Source organism: Chelon labrosus (genome assembly GCF_963514085.1).
Source record: "Chelon labrosus genome assembly, chromosome: 13".
NCBI lineage: Eukaryota > Metazoa > Chordata > Actinopteri > Mugiliformes > Mugilidae > Chelon > Chelon labrosus.
Window position 1 is genome coordinate 24,228,834 of NC_140346.1, and position 18,932 is coordinate 24,247,765.

The 18,932-nt window shown below is 43.7% G+C and overlaps 1 protein-coding gene across 1 annotated transcript in view; it reads left to right on the forward strand.

Annotated features, from left to right (window-relative positions):
* LOC311498369 (LHFPL tetraspan subfamily member 6 protein) overlaps positions 1-18,685 on the forward strand; it is a 48,573-nt gene extending 29,888 nt beyond the window's left edge. Inside the window, exons 3-4 of the mRNA XM_084558914.1 lie at positions 12,534-12,632; positions 17,861-18,685. Coding sequence (XP_084415040.1) covers positions 12,534-12,632; positions 17,861-17,979 — 218 coding nt within the window. The 3' untranslated portion in view covers positions 17,980-18,685. The remainder of the gene's footprint in view (positions 1-12,533; positions 12,633-17,860) is intronic.
* The last annotated feature ends 247 nt before the right edge of the window (positions 18,686-18,932 follow it).

The window sequence follows — 18,932 nt, forward strand, 5'->3', positions numbered from 1 at the left end:
ATCTTATAAACAGATGGAGCATTGTTGTGGAACACACTGAATGTGATATACTTGACCCGATCAGTCTGTTGTCATCTTCTGTGCTGTGGTCCGCTGCCGGGGGAGCAGCATCAGTGCCAGAGACGCCGGCAGGACAAACAAACTCATTCGTAGGGCCGGCAGCATCATAGGCCTGAACATGGAGACGTTTGAGTCAGGGAGTAAGAGGAGGTCACTGAACAAACTGCCCTCCATCATGGACTCTCCGTCCAGCCCTCTCCACAGCACGCTGCAGAGACAGCGGAGCTCATTCTCAATGGCTCATTCAGACGGATGAACAACTGCACCACTGCTAGTTCACTCTGTTGCTACTTCATACTCATAGATAGATAGATAGATAGATAGATAGATACTTTATTAATCCCAAGCTGGGAAATGTTGCAGCAGCAATGTACCATGTGTACATTGCAATGTATGCCACTCAGCATATCATACATAATCTATAAGAATTGAAACAAAAACTATATACGCAATATGTTATTGAATATTAAAATGAATTAATAATAATACTGTATTGATCCCACATGCGAAATTCAATTGTGCTATTTGACCCATCCATTCACGCAGTATTTGTGTATAGTCGGAGAGATGGGCTGCAGCCTCTAGGGTGGTCACACCCAGGGAACACTTTGGGGGTTGGGTGGGGGGGCGACCAAGCTATAGACCCAAACATAATTGTCAGAAGTGGGATTTGAACCCACGCCTCCAGGGGAGACTGCGACCTGAACGCAGCGCCTTAGACCGCTCGGCCATCCTGACGTTACGCTATGAAATAAAACAGCAATATGCAAAATTTTCCAGTATCCAATAAAGCCTGTGTCATCTGTCACACGCATCTTTGCACAACTTGCACTGCACACTGTTGCACTGCTGCATTTACTGCAGAACTGTTCCTCAAAATCACCACTTGATGCTGGATCCAAAAGTGAGCCAGTCTCCATAGATGGCCATGTCAACAAAAAGGCGTATGAACATGCTTACAGCCTCTGGTCTCCATAGATTACTGTACAAGGGATGATTATTTATATAACTCCAAGTATAAGTCATGTATGATTTAAGAGTGGGGGGGGGCACTTTTAATGACAGGTGGATGCCCTTACAGGTTGCTAGCTGTCTTTTATGGCTTCATCCGCCTGCATTGCCAAGAATCTTCAAAACCGCTTTTCTTTTTGGAAACCTATGGGTGACATCATGGAGATTTCATCCACCTTTATATACAGTTAATGGTCCTAATTATTTTAATTACAGAGGTAAGTAGCTTATTGACAAGTTTTATGGCGGCAAAAAAAAATAAAAACTTCACTGCTGCAGGGTGGATTTAACATATGTCAGTGGGACATTGAAAATTCACCACCCCCATAACTGATGGAAGAAACCAGTGAAGCTTAAAGAGCTTTGCTCCTACATCCTATTGCATCTTTTTTGTATTCAGATTTTTTTTCTCTCTCCCTGTTACATCTCAGTGAAAGTCAGTTTTGGAGGGACTCAGGGAACTATTGATTTTCATTCGTCCTTGTGCAGCTGCTATATAATCTTTGGATTCATAGGATCTACCGACTCTTACGGCATGAATGCCTGCTGCTTGATTGAAGCCTTGTGCTTGTGGGTGGCAGAAGTGTAATAGAGGTGATAAGTCAGCGTTGTGTGAAGTGCGTAGTAAAAAGAGACTTGGCCGGGGCACCATCCTGTTTTAAAAGTTCACGCAGAACCCTGCACTGTTAATGCTGCATTGCTAAAGAGAAAATAGAGTAAGAAAAGGAAAGCCGTGGATTTATTTCACATAACTGTGGGTGTTTTCTGTGTTTTCTGTAATTACCCGTACAAACTGCTTCATTTGCAGCCCACCTCTTTGGGTTTTAATTTGTCAGGGTTCATACTCATCCAGCTGGGTTTATTTCTTTACCTTAAGTGCTTTTGATTCGGTTTGCCTGAGGGCCTTAACTGACAAAGTGCCGACTGTTTATCGAGGAGAACATTTAACGAATGCGCCTGTCAAAACAAAAATCAAGCCATCACGTTCAGCCAGTGCCCTGACCAAGAAGCTAAAATAATTGCTGGTTTGGGAAAAACCATGAGGCGCTTGGGATATTTCATCATGCTTTAGCGCATTTGATGTTTCAGCGCCAAACAAGTGTCACTGTCATGTCTCCTTTACATACTTAAGTTTATTCTAGGGTTTATTTAATTAGCCGTGGGCTCTGAGAACTTCCTGACAAGGCTGCAGTTTCATCAACAACATTTTCCCCAGCATAATAACATCCGCTTCAGTTTTATCTCAGGACGTGGTACTACCTTATCACAGATGGCATGGCAACATTAAAAAGCATTATGACGGTAAATTATCATATAAAATAGAATCAATAGCCTTTTTCTGGACGTCTGTTTGGTTTCGATTTGTGGAATCACCAGGAGCAGAAATAGCTTTTCATCCTTGAGCGAGCAGGATAAACCAGATATTATATGATTATAGGATCACAGTACCAATTCAATATCATACAAAATGTCATGAGCACACACAGAGAGTCCCGCACAACCTGATCTGGGCCTCTCCGGCGCGCTGCCCTTATTGTATTGCTCACAGATTACTTGACATGTTACCTAATCTGTTCTCATTTCTGCTGTTCTCCTCCTCAAGGGCTCTCAAATGTCACCATGGCAGCGTGTCATGAAAGAGGAGCCACTTGAGCTTCATCACGCAGTATAACCTTTATCAGTCAATACGTAGGAACTTCATAAAGGAAACTTTATAACGGGCTTTGACATTTTTAGAAACGCGTCACAACTAATAAAAAAACAACAGCCTCCAAGTCTCTTTGAAAATTGTTTCTCTTGGCTGACTGTTGTCCAAAAATGATGTAGCTCAAAGAAGAAGTTGGAAGCTATTTGTTAAAGAGGAGGCCCTTTCTAAGAATACTTGGCAGGCGATTAGGCTTCTATCTATCAGACAATTCCCCCCATCCTTGTAAGAAGATTTTGTACATAAAAGGCTTGTGGTGAATCGAGACTACTGGTAGACGACAGTGCACGCTGCAATGTGAAGCTATAAACTGGTGTTGCACGACATGCATGAAATGCTACGAGTAGCATCTTCCCAGTGATGCGCCCATACACCGACAAAACCAATTAATTTTTAAATGAATAACGAAATAATGTGAACTAGCTTTTGTCACTCGTGTCAGTATGCCATTAGGCATGGGAGTCGTCGCATATAAACCTCCTATAGCTGCCAGTTGACGGTTAACAAGATGCTGATAGGTCCTTTATGGATTCAACCACAAGATCCTAGTTTAAGATCTGGTCAGACTGATTACTTTACATTATGACCCGCTTCCTAATATTGTGTAGGTCTCCCTTGTGCCTCCAAAACAGTTGTGACTCATCAGAGAATGGACATGGGCCTTCTGAGGGTGTCCTGTGGTGTCTGGCAATGGGATGTTGTTGGGGGAGGCTTTGAGGGGAGGGGCCTCTGTGGATCATCTCACAGATACTGGATCAGTTTGGGATCTAGTGAATTTGGAGGCCAGGTCAACACCTTGTGCTGTTCTTCATGTTGTTTTTTAGTTGTTCCTAAACCATTGGTGGGGATGGCTGCTGCCATCAAGGAGTGCCATTGCTATGGGGGTGCCTGGTCTGGTCTAGGTGGGTGCTACATCTCTAAGTAACATCCACACGAACGAATGCCAGGTCCAAAAGTTTCCCAGCAGAATATTGTATTGTCACAAGCTGGTCAATGTTATTTACTTCTCCTGTCAGTGGTTTTAATGTTGTGGCTGAAAAATCTATATACACAATATTTAACCAAAACGTGACACAAAAAACTGGAACGGCTTGCTACCTAGCTGACTGGGATTTTCTTAAAGGAGTATTCAACTGGCACAAATATCACATCAGTCATTTTAGTGAATAACTCTGAATATATTAAAGTTTTCTCATTGTAAAAAAAAAAAAAGTTTTTTTTTATTCTGGAAACTACATTTTTCATTGTGTTTTTCTGCTGTTATGACTCTTCACATAAGCTCTATTCTGGTGCAGTTTCAAGGTTGAAAAGGGCCTCACATCCTACGGAGATTTTCCGCTCTTAAAGAATTGTTTTTATAATACACCCACACAATGAAATCCAACCAACAGTGACCTGTTAGTTTGGGATATATTTGTTTTTTGTTTTTTTTGTTTTTTGCAGTAGGGGTACGGCTGCTTAAACTCAATCCCTGGGGGTAATAAACTACCCTGGTGTGTGTCCCAGAAGACGGAGAGAATGCCGTGGGCCGGGACTTTAAACACAGGCTGTGGAGTACTTTGTACACTTGGCAGTGGGAGTGAGTTTTTCCTTGATCCCTGAAGCGTTGCATTGTCTTTTGAAAGGAGGCTCTTTGTGCTAGTGGTATGGAGCTGCTCACATGATGAGTCCCAGCACTGTCAGAGAGGCATTCTGATATCTGGCAGTGTCTGTGTGAAGGATACTAAAAGATTCATTGCATATTTGGATGCCATTAACATGAAAATTACTGCGTGGATTGCAGTGTCTTTCGATTTCCACCCCCTCCCCCAGAAGGCCGTGCGTTAGCATGCTTACTTCTCATTATAAAGGGTGATTAAGACAGGAGCGTGCTGCTCTAGGTGTATACTGTATGCTGACTTGTGGACACGTGGCCTGCTGTCATGCCTTTCAGTCAGGCTCTAACAGTGGGAGGAGGGCGCTTCTCAGACATGACCCAGTTAGAGGAGCAACACTTATAGGACCCTATGAAGTCGATCTTACCCAGAGGAGGATTTTCACACCCTGGGGCTTTGTTGTGCTCATCACTTGACTCGCTTCTGTTTCTTCTTCACTTGACTCGCTTCTCTGATGGATGGAAAAGCCACCACTTTTTAAGCAGAAACCCCAAGCTCCCACTGATGCAGTTTCATAAACATATTCCCCTTTTAGCATGTTTTAAACTTCTACTTGTGTACGCTGGCTCTGATTCCAGCTTATTGTCACCACCCTGCCACCAAACCTCATTGATTATAAGTCATTGGGTAGGCTTTCTATGACACCACCACAGACCACAGTGTTGTTACTGTTGTCATGCTTTGGATTCCAACACTAGTTTAGCACATGAGTGACTAGATTTACAAGGGAGAGGTAAAAGTATACAACGCATTTTTGAAAAGCTTAAGGAGGAATTTCCCTCTCGGATGCTGGATGCCGAATTCTTTCCCTTGTTCCCCTTACGTTCTTTTGACTTTGCTGAAAGGAGGGGGAATGTCCAATTTGCAATATGAGATCAGAGGAGACATGGCTGAGGTTGCAGGGGAGGCACGGGTTAGTCACTGGAAACAGTGAGACGTAGATAAAATCTCTGCACCCTTGTGTGAAAAGCACCGAGAAAGATTTTCTCTTTCCAAAGTTATTTGCTACGTATTTAGCATACCCCAGTTTCAGCCTGTGCACGATTTCAGGCTCTGCGCTTCTACTGAGCTGTAGACCTAACGGCGTTCTGACCACTGCCTAATGAAGCACAAGTTAATTCCGCTCTTGTAATTGGTGTGTTTATTAATTACTGGCTGTGGTTGGAAACTGTGCGACAAATGAAGGGTGTGATTAGATAAGGCAAGCTCTTGACAGAACGCCTGTAGCAAAAGCACCGAAACAGATCAATACAACACAAACGGCTCTTTCCACCCAGGGCCTGTGATGGAGACTGATGACCGGGCACGGGAGAGGGGGAGAGTGGCACAAGCCAAGCAAACGGCACGTACATCGTGCATCGTCTTGGAGCTTATTTTGGGCCCGTTCCTGAGAACTTTCTATTCAGGACTGATTACATTAGCGACTGAAGAGGTCCCATTTTGGCAGCTTGTTTAAAGCAACATTTTTCAGTGCTTGTGACGTACATTTCGGCTTTTCAGCCTTTTGCAAACTGTGATGGTGGTCCTAAACAGCATTCACTGAACTACACCATGCCTTGATGTGCAGTTCATCATACTGCACACTGTTTTATTGTGCACACACACAACCCTAGACCTATTTGTATCTGCATTTGCTTGACCAGTAACAGTCGTTAACTCTCTTTGGATTCAGCACCAACTCCTCGGCTAATTAGTTCCAGCAAACTTCTGCAAAATATGTAGAGAATAAACCATTCTAAAACAGGGTAGTCAAACATAAGGCCCACGGACCAAAACCGGACCACCCGGGGGTCCAATCTGGCCTGCAGGACCACTTTGCAAAGTGAAAAAATTACATAGAAGAAATTAAATGCAATTTTTCAATAAATATGGTACCTATTCCTAATTTCCCCACTAAAGACCGTGCTGTTTTAGTAAGAGTTGCAGACATAACACAACGCTGACTCAGAAGTAAACAGCAGATTGCAGCAATGTGCTGAAATTGCACTTGTTTTTCTTAATTCTTCATAATTTCCTTTTACTTCTTTGGACTAAAACGAAGGGAAACATTTGGAGGTTATTACGCTTTTATGTCGAGATCAAATACTACTTAACTGTGTGTTGATGGACGCGTAAAGCACTATAATTCAGATCAGTCTATCTTCAGTAAGTACCGGAGGGTAAGTGACGTTCAGCTGGCATGAGGCTAACAAAAAAACGAACAAAGAAGCAATGCACCACAAAACAGATGCTAGGTGGCCCCACAAATACATCAGCGCAGCCCGCGCGTGAACATGACTCAATAATTTGGCATAAAGGACCGTTTGTGTGCGTCTGACCTTTTCTTGGGTCGGCGGTAGCAGCAGAGGAGAGTGGGAAATGCGTCATGGAGATGATGGTCACACTCCGAACGAGTAGATTTGTTTTGTCACAGGGCTCCGATCTCACTGGCCCCGTCAGAGATACAGTTTCCCGTGTTTGATATTCAAGACGGGGGGGGAGACGAATCGTGGAGAAACGGAAAACCCAACTAAAGACTGTAGACACAAAAAACAACAACAACAGTAACTGAATAGCAGACTAATATTGACAAACCACTGCTGAACCTGTTGGCCGACGGATTCGAACCCAGAACCATCTTGCTAACCGCCACACCACTGTACCGCCCCCGCTGCTGTTTCGACATGAACTAAACATTAAAATAGGCATAAATTAAGATTTAGAGCAGGACTTTTACACCAGAATGGATTAGATTTCACATAGTGTACCTAATGTTTTGGCAGTGAGTGTAGTGTCTTTGTAAATGAGCAGAAAACCGGTGAGTGAAACCACGCTTGGTGCCAGTCATTGCACGTACTCCTATGCTTCACTGTGCACATCACATATTTTTTTTAAATCCCTCCTCTCTCTCTCTCTCTCTCTCTCTCTTCATCCCCCTCATTCTCCATCTCACCATCTCCCACTGCATGCATGCTTCAAACTGAATCTCCAAACCCCCAACCTCCACGCACACACCCTCCGGCTTCGCATAAAAAAACGCAGGCTTTGCCAGAGAAAAACGCTCACGGAGGAGTTAGCCCCGCTCAGAGCGCGGATGCAACTTGAACGGCAGAGAGGGAAATCGAAACACGATAAGAAAAGCTGGCCCGTGTTGATGTGTGCCCTGTGTTTCAAGCGGAGGGGTGGGGTGGGGTGGGGTGGGGGCTTGCCTCGGCATGCAGGGGTGGTTTCTGCGAGCAGATTAGTCGCACAGGATGTTTAGGCTGATGTGACACTGGGAACCTGTGGCTGCTTCTGATTAAAGATAAGTAAAGTAAGGAATGAGAATGAGGTCAGCCACACGTTAACGTCTCATCATTATGATTTTGAGTCTCTACATGTTTTGCACATACCATGGGAGAATGAAGTGGTTACTGATCACAATAGCTTGCATTCATTGCATTGTTTCAGTTTCTTTTTGATTGTCTTGAGTAAAAATAAGACTGAAGGGCATTTAAAGGTGGCTATTTTTTTTGGCATTGCACTGGCCTTCCTTCGCAGGTTGTTCTTACATTTCCCTGCCTCTTTTGGATGATCCTCCGAGCCCAAAAGGGAATGTCTTACATTAAGCCAGCTCATTCAGGCACATCCCGACTCCAATTCCCTGCCCAGCTAAATTCTCTGCAGCTTTAGCAGCGGCTCCCCCCCCCCCCCTTGTCCTCTTTGGCCTCTTGAATGATAACCTTGAATGGTATTGTCTCGGGGCACGAAGGAGGGTAAAGAAATTCCTCGGGTCCTGACAGAGAGCAGGAAGGCTTGACAAAAGGCATCGGCGCTCCCTAAATCAAAGACTGTGGGGGGATATGAAAAGGGGGCAGTTTTTCATTCAGGTAAAAAGCGTTGACAGAAAGAAAAAGAAAAAAAAAAGATGGGGAACAATTGCTCAGGCCTGATGGAATAAAACACTTGTCTGTGTGCGCTCTTTAAAGCAGCGAATTTCTAAAAGTGAGCTCAACTGCGATGATGAAATCCGAGGCAAGGAGAGGCAGGAGAGCGACCTCTATATTAGAGCAGATTTTATGGATTGAACAATGATATGTGGGACCGATTGCATTTGGTTAAGTCCATTTAACTCAACTCTTTCCCCAGTTCATATAAGAGCCCTTTCAGAGAAGCCATTAGACCTGGGATAGTCATTCTGATAATGAGCACACAGAGATCAATTGAAACTCGATCTGTGAAATGTTTCCTGGCCTCTAATATCCTGCACGGCGCGCTTTATCTGACTCTTTTCCTCTTCCTCTTCACCTCCTCCAACGCCAGACACCATCAAGCATCAGCTGGTTGTCATAGAAACTAAAACAACACTCCAAAATGGGCTTCTTTTTTTTTTTTATTTGCGAGCAATAGTTGTAGGCAGAAGGCGGTAAACAAACACACCTCCCAGGTTTGTGGCGACAGAGCAGCGCCCGAACCTCTCCTGATCTCCCATAAAGCCGAGGCCGTCTTCAAGTTTGACCCGAGGTCGTGATTGATGCTGCAGAAGGAGAACTAGTTATTTCTTTATAGTATTCTCTGGCACACACACACACTCGGCGCCTGGAAGCTGGCAGATTTCTCACATTTATCATATTTTCTGGCTGTCTGTTGTGCAGTGTCACGGAGTTGCTGCAGCATAGCTCCTGAACAAGCCTTCTGGTGAAATCCACCAGCCATCCTCGGGTCCTGCAGACTGCCATCTGCTCAGAGCGAAATGAAGTTGTTGATGTTGTCTGAAAGGGAAGATTTCCTCTCTGTGCTTTTGGGGAACGATAAAAAATTCACAGAAGACGGAATTGGTAAGAAGTGAAATTAATCTGAAGAATATATAGCGCAACACATATCTGAATCCATTACGTTATTTCCTTGCAGTAAAAAAGCTGGTTATTGTTGTAATGCTGTCAGTTAGAGTGAAGCCGTTTTCCCCCCCAGTTGAACTCAATCCAGTCCCAGGATTTAAAGCCACCTAAAACAATAAGTGCATTTACGCACTGTGTGATGGGAGGTCACGAGAACGCTTTGCAGCAGTTTAAGAGGTCAGCTGTCTGCTGTAGCTGACAACCACATGCTAAAAGCCACAAATCCCACAAATTTGTGCCGATGGATGCGTATCTGTGTCGGTTTAGGATGTGAGAAGGACATGAAGTATCTGTCTACAGCAGCATGCATGCAGAATCAGAGCCTGGGGTAGTTTCCTCTCAACTTCTCTCTAACAGCTTGGCTCATAAACATTATAAGAAAGGAGGTTTTTTTCATTCTTGGTAATCTCTTTCCCGGCATCCCAGTCACCAGCCTCCATACCTTTGGTTTTTCAATAACCCACATAGTGAGTGTGGAGGATGGGATTTGATGGAATTAACCATCCCGGGTAAAAAATATAAATAAATAAATAAGGGAAATAAATAAAAGCTAAAAGAGAAACGTGGGACCACTTATGATGCAGATTACACCTCAGTGATACTTCCGTATTTTTGTTCCTGTGCACCCACTCTGTCTTAAAGGGGAACTACAGTTTTTTACAACCTGGACCTTATTTGTAGCACAAAATACGGTCATTTACTCACCCAAATAAGTGTAATTTGCAGTCATTATCTGAAAAATATTCAGCCATGTTGCAAAAAACTAGCAGTAGCAAATTACATGTAAACAAGCCGACCATCATGGGTGCGCACGCCGCTCAGAGATGACATCGTCTAGGTCAGAAGACATCATCCGGGGTCTGTAGGCCAATCTACAGACCCCAGATGATGATAACAGGTAACGATAACAAAATATTGGTGAAATGAACGAGTTTCACAGCAGATAACGCAGATAACGCTGCATCTCGGTGCCCCATTCACTCCCACTATATGGATTTACGTTGATCTAATTATCTCCTGAACGAGTCTAAATGACACAAAAGTTATATGGTCCAGGTTGTAAAGAACAGTAGTTCCCCTTTAATGGCGGCGTCGTGGTAACCTGTGAATGCTCACACCAAAAACAATAGAAAGCCGTGACAGCTGACAGGAAAACCTTTCATTTTTTATTTTATTATGGTTACACTATACAAGTCAGCTCTCGTCCTTGTCACGGAAATAATTCTTCCTACGCCTGTAGTCAATTTCAAGTGTTCACTGTCATCATCATAATCTGACCTGATGTGGAAACTATGCTCTTGAAGTCTTTTCTTTTTTTTTCCTCTGGCGCGCACAACATTATGGTTTTAAGAAATGCATTAATCAAAGTGTGATTGAGAATCCCCACGAAGCTTGATTTTACCAAATGGAAATATTATACTTAGGCTGGGTAGAATAACAATGTCTTTGGGAAACAAAGACACATCTTGCCTCTTTTTTTTTTTCCTCTTCTTCCATTTTGCTGCAAGGAAATTCAATTTGATTACATGCCGCCGTATCTCCGCATTACACCACACTTGAAAGGGAATTTTTGATTTTGTTAAATATTAATCATGAATACATTACCACGCTGGCACGCTTTACAGTCTTTACTGTTACAAATTTGAATCTAAACACATCCAATAACATTATATAACCGAGGATATTTAAAGGGTATGTGCTCTTGAATGCATACCCTGGCGCTTTGTTTTTTCTGATCATCGGTTGTGATGGCGTGAACGGGGATTTCACATCAAACGCAGCTGTTTTACTCTTGCTCAGCTGTAAGACAGCAATTTTCGGTTTCTGTGGCAGAAACTCGTCTGAAGTTCTCTTAAGGGTCTGAGGGGGAAACGGTTGAGTTGGTAGGTATATGAAAATCCCCTGGATCCCCTCTGATCCTGAGCTGTAATGACACATGCTTGGTCAAAGCCTTTTTATATCCCTTCATTCTCATCAATATGCCAGAGTTTCACTGAATTGATTTTCTTCCATCGCAGCCGTCAGTGTATTTTTCCTCACGAGGCTGCGCCGGTGACTGCCCTTTAGAGTGCGACTGAGGGAAAACACAGAGGTCCTTTTCACTTTCCCCACTCCACCTCAGATGTTAGCCAGTTTGTCGAGCCCATCTGCGTTAGCATGTGGATTAATTCCTGCTTGTTATCTGGCCTGGATGTAATAAGGCAGTCCTGGATGGCGAGGGTAATCAAACTGGAAGGCAGCGCTTTCTTCCCCTTCCCCTCCTCTGCTGCCATCCTCACATCCCAAAACTGATAGCGGGCCAGACACATCGGAGGGGATTAAGCTAATGTGATGGCAGAGCCACCTACCAGGGGCCCCCACGGGGTAATTTTAAGAGACAGGCCTTGACATCCAGGGAATAACTTGTCAAGACCTGGCTTCTGGCAAATATTGAGGATATTAATCCTTAATGTAATGGCTTTGACTAGATTTTTCTCTTGTCTCTGTGTGCAGCTTTAAGCACACACATAAGTCTCCTTAATCACTGACATAAAGCATTCCCTCAAGGATTTTCCACAGTTTTATAGTAATTATTGCGCACGGGAAAAAAAGAGCTTGTTTTTTTTTTGTTTTTTTTTTCACTGTTGCCTCTGTGAGAAATTACCAGGCTGTTTGCATATGTTGGTTGCTCATTTACAGCAGTTTTATGCACTGCTGGCGGATGAGTGCTTTTGTTGCAGTAAAAAAAACGGGATGAAGTGGTAAAAATCACGGCCCGTGTCCATTTACACACAGGTAAAAGTGCCCGAAACGTGTCGGCGCTGCCTCTCCCTGTTGGTATCAGCTGGAAGCTGTCGATAAGGTGAAAAAAAAACCCACATAACAGCAGCTCGTTGTCTTTTTGATCGCTTTAATTAAAGCACAAAGCGAAGAGAGAGCGAGGAATCCACACAAAACCCGGGTTTAAATTCATTCGCCGGATATCTGCACGGAATAAGGAGAGAAACACCAGCTCGCTGCTTTGCATTTTCATTTGCATTAATGAAAAGATTCTTAAATTATGAAAACCCACAGAGGCAAGGTCTCCTAAAATACAATGCAGACCTTCCTCAAGGAGCTGAGCGGGCACCTTGATGATTAGAGTTTGTCCTTGCTGCAGGTTTCCTCTCCCAATCTGTGTCTTCTCAGCCTTCTGCTGCGTTTTGTGAGATTATTTTTTTTATCTCGTTACCTGACTGACTCTCCTTCTTTTTATCTCGTTCTCAGGTCTGCTCATTGGATCAGGCTGCGCCCTCTACCCACTGGGATGGGACAGTGAGGAAGTAAAACAAACCTGCAACAACAACTCAGACCACTTTCAGCTAGGTAAGATGTGCACCATGACGACCCATCACGCACGCAGCCTTTCAGCCTTTCAGCCTTCGTGTTCGTGCATTCGTGTTCGCTGAATATTTTGCTCCCAGAATTGAAGAATCGATGAGAAGGTGCTTTTATATCTGACACTTGACATTCTGCCTTTTTTTTTTAGAAACCAGACTCACGTCTCTGGTGCTGTCACGTAGCGAAGAGATACGATTTCCAGGTGTTTAAAATGTATGATAAAAAGTCAACAGAACCTCCGGTAGCTGGCGATTTCTGGAGTGTTTTACAGCTATAAATATGTGCTGAGAATAAGCAGGAGCCTCAATTTGCGCTCTGTATGCAGCTGGCATTTTAAGACAGATCTCGCAGACGGTATTATGCGACTTTATCAGACACCAGGGAGGTGGAAGAACTATTCGCGCCGCAGCTGCTGCTTTATTTGACGCCAAATAAATAGTGTTTGACTTTATTTACTTAGTATAAAATATTTTATTGAGGATATCGAATGTCGGAACAACACAGGGAGAAATTATTTAGGGACTCTGGGTCTAAAAAGAGGCAAGATTCAACCTTGAATCACTCATGATTTGGACTGGGTGCCAAGATGAAAAGGCTTGTTGTTGTAGATGGAAGTAATTATTCAGTGAATGTCTCTGCAATCTCTCAACTTCTAGGAATTTAATTCCGTTGCATTTTATTTATATAGCATTAACAGGAATCCATATTGTCTTTGAATACAGAGCCCTGAGAGTGAGCACTTGAAGAGGTTTTCCTGGCCAGTTTGGTTTATACTCCCACAACCGGCCTTCACTATAGGGGCCTACCCCGACTAGTCAGCCGTGGTGATTTTCACTCTGTATTTCACACAATGGCAAGTGGAACTGAGTGGCTTACGTTGGAGTTGCAGTCAAAAAAGTGTGGATCGACATCTTCTGCGGCGTACGTTGCACGATGTTCCACAATGCAAAGTTAAGCTTGGTTTATAGTCGCTGTGCCACCACGTTGTAGCCTTTGGCGTAACCTTTGGCGTAACCTGCAGAAATGTGTTGCGGTGACATGTGATTGGTCTGAAGTCATTTTCTTGTTCGCGTGTCTCGTTGGCAGACAGCCCAGACCCTACACAGACCCTAACACCGTAGTCTGACACGACGTGCGTTGCGGCAATGCAGACAACGAGAGCTGTGATTGGTCCGCTTGGTAGTAGCGTGTTTCCGCTTTAGTATTTGAGGCTGCTTCTCCATCTTTTGGATCAATAAAGATGGAACACATGGAGGAAAGGCTAACTGAGGAGGTTCGGAGATACAAACATTTGTATGACTTGTCTTCGGCGAAAAGGAAGTAGACACAAAAATTAACCCGACTGGCAAAAAAAGACACAGCGTTTGGGTGCGCACAAGTATAAATGGCTCGCACTGGCACCGGCTACATGCGTAGGTTAAGGCATCTAGTCCCGCAGTCCCCTAAATGAGCCTTCAGTGGCCGGACAAAACATTCGCCCTTCTTCAGCCTCCTCCACACCATCTCCTCTGTGTTATGCGGCTGCATAGCATTTGAGTGGCGTAATTACAGAACAGCACAGACACACCAGCCCGCAGATATAAATGCTTTCGCCGGCGCAGACCGGTTGTGAGAGTATAAACCAAGCTTTACATTTCTGGGGCGGTGCACCTCCCCATCATTAGGCTACGCCGTATGGCCCTGGGCTACGCCTTGAGAAGAAGCCAACTCTTATGAGGGGACCCACTGGGTAGAGAGACCAAATAAAGAGGGAGGATGAGCAGGCAGAAGAGAAGGGAGGAGAGCGGGGGGAGGAGGAGAGAGCAGCAGAAGAAAGCAGATAAAATCATACATGCATACATCATCTGAACATGATACAAACAAGAGTAGGTGATGCTAGGTGATGCCTGGCGCATGGGAGATTGATAATGGATAGAAAAGGATGAACAGAGCTAGCATTTAAAGTATTGCACTATGTTTCACCCTACAGCCATCACTGTTCGTCCTTTAAACTTATTTTGTTGTGGATCAATGCAGCAGAGCTAAGGTGATGTGAATGACTACATCGCTTTCACTCATCACCTCAAAAAGCCCACACAAACTATTTGTTTGGCCCAGCAGCTCTTTGCCAGGACCTAACCGACTCCCAACGGAGAGACTCCAGACTAAAGTTCCCCCCACTGACATTTTTGTGGGCAGGTGTATCTGGGGTTGGCTTCCAGGCTACACCACTATGTGCTATGGGGTGGGGGTACCTGGTCTGGTCTAGGTGGGTGCTACATGTCTCAGTAACATCCACATGAATTAATGCCAGGTCCAAAAGTTTCCACGCAGAACACTGAATTGTCAAAGCAGGTCAAAGTTATTTTCTTCACGTGTCAGTGGTTTTAATCTTGTGGCTGAGCGGAGTATATCCCATAAAAGTATGTTATTCTGGATGGATGGATAGAGTACGGTGGCCCTGAAGGTCAAAACACAACGACATTTCAGATTACAGAAAGTGTAGGGACAACACTTCTTGTTTCTGAATGGACAGAACCCCTACAGGGTTGACAACGACTCGTACTTCTTTCCACAGTGTGGACAGTACATGTTGTCTGCTTTCAAAGCACATCACAGTGTCTACACTTCCACGTTGCTGACCATTCACAAAGGGTCATTTCTTGAATGGCAGCGAAAGCTAGCACGGGTTCTGTCCAATCAGAAACAAGAAGTGTTGTCCCCACCCTTTCCATAATCTGAAAAGTCGTTGTGTTTTGACCTTCAGTGCCACCGTAACAGAGAGATGGAGGATCAAACAACAGTGCGTGTTTTAAAATTACAGCCAACGAGACAAAAATAGAATCAGGCTAACGTAGTTCTCTTTCTTTGAAGCTAAAATAACCAGGTCATAAATCCAGGTTAATAACAGTCACCGTGTTAATAACTGTGTAAAGATATTAAACCACTAAGCCCACACTGTAGCACTATGTAGTGGTACATTTTCTTTCATGTGCATTACACATTCATGCTGACACACAGTGACCCACTGTGTGTCAGCAGACAGATGTTGGAACGGCATCAAAATCCAGTTCTCGAGGACTTAAATCCTCAAACATATCATCTTAATTACTAACATTTCAGAGCACGTCAGCAGGAGTAATAATGTTTTCATTTTGTGCTCTTTCCTTTTTGAAAAAACAGGCCCTTTGTTCATATAAATCACTGTTAACAAGCGCGTTTTGATCCGTCCGGGCGCCACTGGCAAACTAAATTAGTTTCACCTCATTCTTGTTAGCGCCACGGCAAGAAGGAAGGTGACGGCCTCCCGTGTGGACGGTGGATTTCGCACAAATCATGCCACATTCGAGCCGAACTCATCTCCCGTCCATTAATCATGAACAATCAGACACTAAAGAAACGTATGCTCGACATGTTTTTCAAATTGAATCCTCCTGCGTCGTTCGTTTTAATTAACGCACGGATAAAACACATGCACATTCTGAGAAACTGTGGCAACACAACAATGAGACACAGAGGAATAAGTATTTTCAGCTCTAGGTTGTTGAAATCAGATTTCTGCAGTGAGAAAGGCAGCTGATATGATTTGTTAATGTGACGCTTCCTCCTCCTACGAGCCAGCTGGTAATTAGAGAACTGAAATGAGTCAGACACGCTCACAAAATGTGAGATTTATAATGAGAGGTCTTGATGGCCACAGCGATTTATTAAAAAAAAAATAAAAAAATGGAATCAGTCGGATCCTGTTTAATAATCCACATAAATCCTTCCTTATCATAGATGTGTCTTAATGAAGCGCCTTTTGCTGTCAGCAGATCGTGCCGCCCCGCTGTTGTGCCTTCTAGAAAAACGTTTTGTATTGTGCATTTGCCACATACCACACTGTTGTTAAACTATGTTCTGATGCTGTGTTTTAACAGTGCTAACTGTTTTCCACGTGAAGACGGGAAATGCAAAAAATGTTAAGCAGTTCACAGCATTCTCCGTGCTTAACACCAACATGTTGAACTGTAGCGTTAAAGGTGGATTAAAGTGCAGTACACGGGCACTCACCGGCCACTTCATTAGGTACACTAGCGAAAGCGAATGCATTCCGATGCATTTGGAGGATGCAGTTTGCGGTCCTGTTAAACTACACCGATCAGGCATAACATTATGACCACCTTCCTAATATTGTGTAGGTCTCCTTTGTGCCTCCAAAACAGATGTGGCTCATCAGAGAATGGACATGGGCCTTCTCAGGGTGTCCTGTGGTGTCTGGCAACAGGATGTTGTTAGTGGGGGCCTTTGGGTCCTATGGGTTGAGGGGAGGGGTCTCTGTGGATCATCCCACAGATACTTGATCAGTTTGGGATCTAGTGAATTTGGAGGCCAGGTCAACACCTTCACATGTTCTTCATGTTTTTTTTTTGTTGTTCCTAAAGCATTTCTGGAGCAATCCCCCTGCTGGGGATGGCTGCTGCCATCAAGGAGTGTCATTGCTATGGGGTGGGGGTGCCTGGTCTGGTCTAGGTGGGTGCTACATGTCTAAGTAACATCAACACGAACGAATGCCAGGTCTAAAAGTTTAACAGCAGAAAATATTGAATGGCCAGTGTTATTTACTTCACCTGTCAGTGGTTTTAATGTTGTGCCTGATCGGTGTATATTGAATTAAACACAAATGTGCCTCTGTGTTATTTAGCCCACTACAATGATTATAGTGGGGCGTTGCCAAACTAATAGAAACACGTGTCTGTACAGCACAAGACAGTTCAATAGCACTGCAAACAACATGTTGAATCAACATGCAGAATACCATAGCCTTCATAAAGGTGAGATTTAGTGCACGACTGCTGTAATAGAATGCATTAATTTACAGTATTGTACTTAATGAAGAGGCCAGTGAGTGTATGTTCTGTGCTTTTAAATGAAGCATGGTTAAATTATCATTCAGGACATGGATGATCTGTTGGATCCAGTCTTTCTACTATCCCTACAAGATACATAAATTAGTGGGTTATATATACACCGATCAGCCACAACATTATAACCAGGAGAAGTAAATAACACTGACCATCTTGTGACAATTCAATGTTTTGCTGGGAAACTTTTGGACCTGGCATTTGTGTGGATGTTACTTAGACACCCACCTAGACTTATTGTACCGCCTAGTGTGTGTATTACAGGTATTTCCTGACAGACGCTCTGATCAAATGAAGATATTCTCCTGAACCCTCTGCTTGCCTCTGCAGGTTCCTGCCAGATCGGCTGGGCGTATTACTGCACAGGGGCCGGAGCGGCGGCTGCCATGCTGCTGTGCACCATCCTGTCCTGCTTCGCGGGGAAGAGGCAGAAGCAGTACCCGTACTGACGACACAACCGGAGAGACGGGGACAGATGGAGACCTCGGGCGGTACGACAAAAGGGAGAGGGCTCTGACTCTGTGGACTCACATCAGTACAGCACATCAGGCACCAAAGACATCAAGTCATTATGGTGCTCTGCACATCATGGAACGCTACTCATCTGACAACTGCAGGGACTGTTTCATAATGCAGCACAGACACACACACACGCGGCTTTGAAAACTGGTTCTTCTCTTAAAAGCTGTTCTTAAATGAAAAATGTATGGACCAACCCTATTTGTAAGTTGTTACATGACTATTTCTTTAATGAAAAGAATATTCTGTCTTTCATTGTCTTCCTCTCCTTCTGTCATTGATGTTTATGTGGTAGTGTGCCCCGTGACGAACAGAAAAGTAATATTGCCTCATTGTTACGTGAAGTGTTTCCGTCTCTTCTACGTGTCTCATTCTTGCCTTAAACACAAACTGAAATGCAATAATCCCTATAAAGCAATCCAACACTGGCTGCCTGCTTCCTCCACTTTTCAGATATCCAAAAAATAAAAAATAAAAAAATAATCTAAGCAGAGTTTATTTAACACGTTCATAAGATAGGCTATACATTGTGTATGGTAATGTATTTTATCATGTTATCACATGTTTTGTATTCACTCTCAAATTATTCTTCGTGGTTATTTTTTGGTTTTTGTAAATAAATGTTTATTGAAACTCCGGAGTGTTTTTTTTTTTTTCTTTTGGTCTCAGACTTCGCCCCTGAGGCAAAACGAACAGGGCCTGAACTCACATTCCTAAAAAGCCTTTCCCATGACTTCTTGATCTTGTTCGTTACATGTGGGAGTCATTTATTTTCTTTTTTTCTTTAGCCCAATCAATAAAGAGGATAAGGGCAGACAGAGCTGTGAATTTGACTTTTTCCTTGTTATCGATGAGGAAAACCTCACGACCTCAAGCCTGAGTG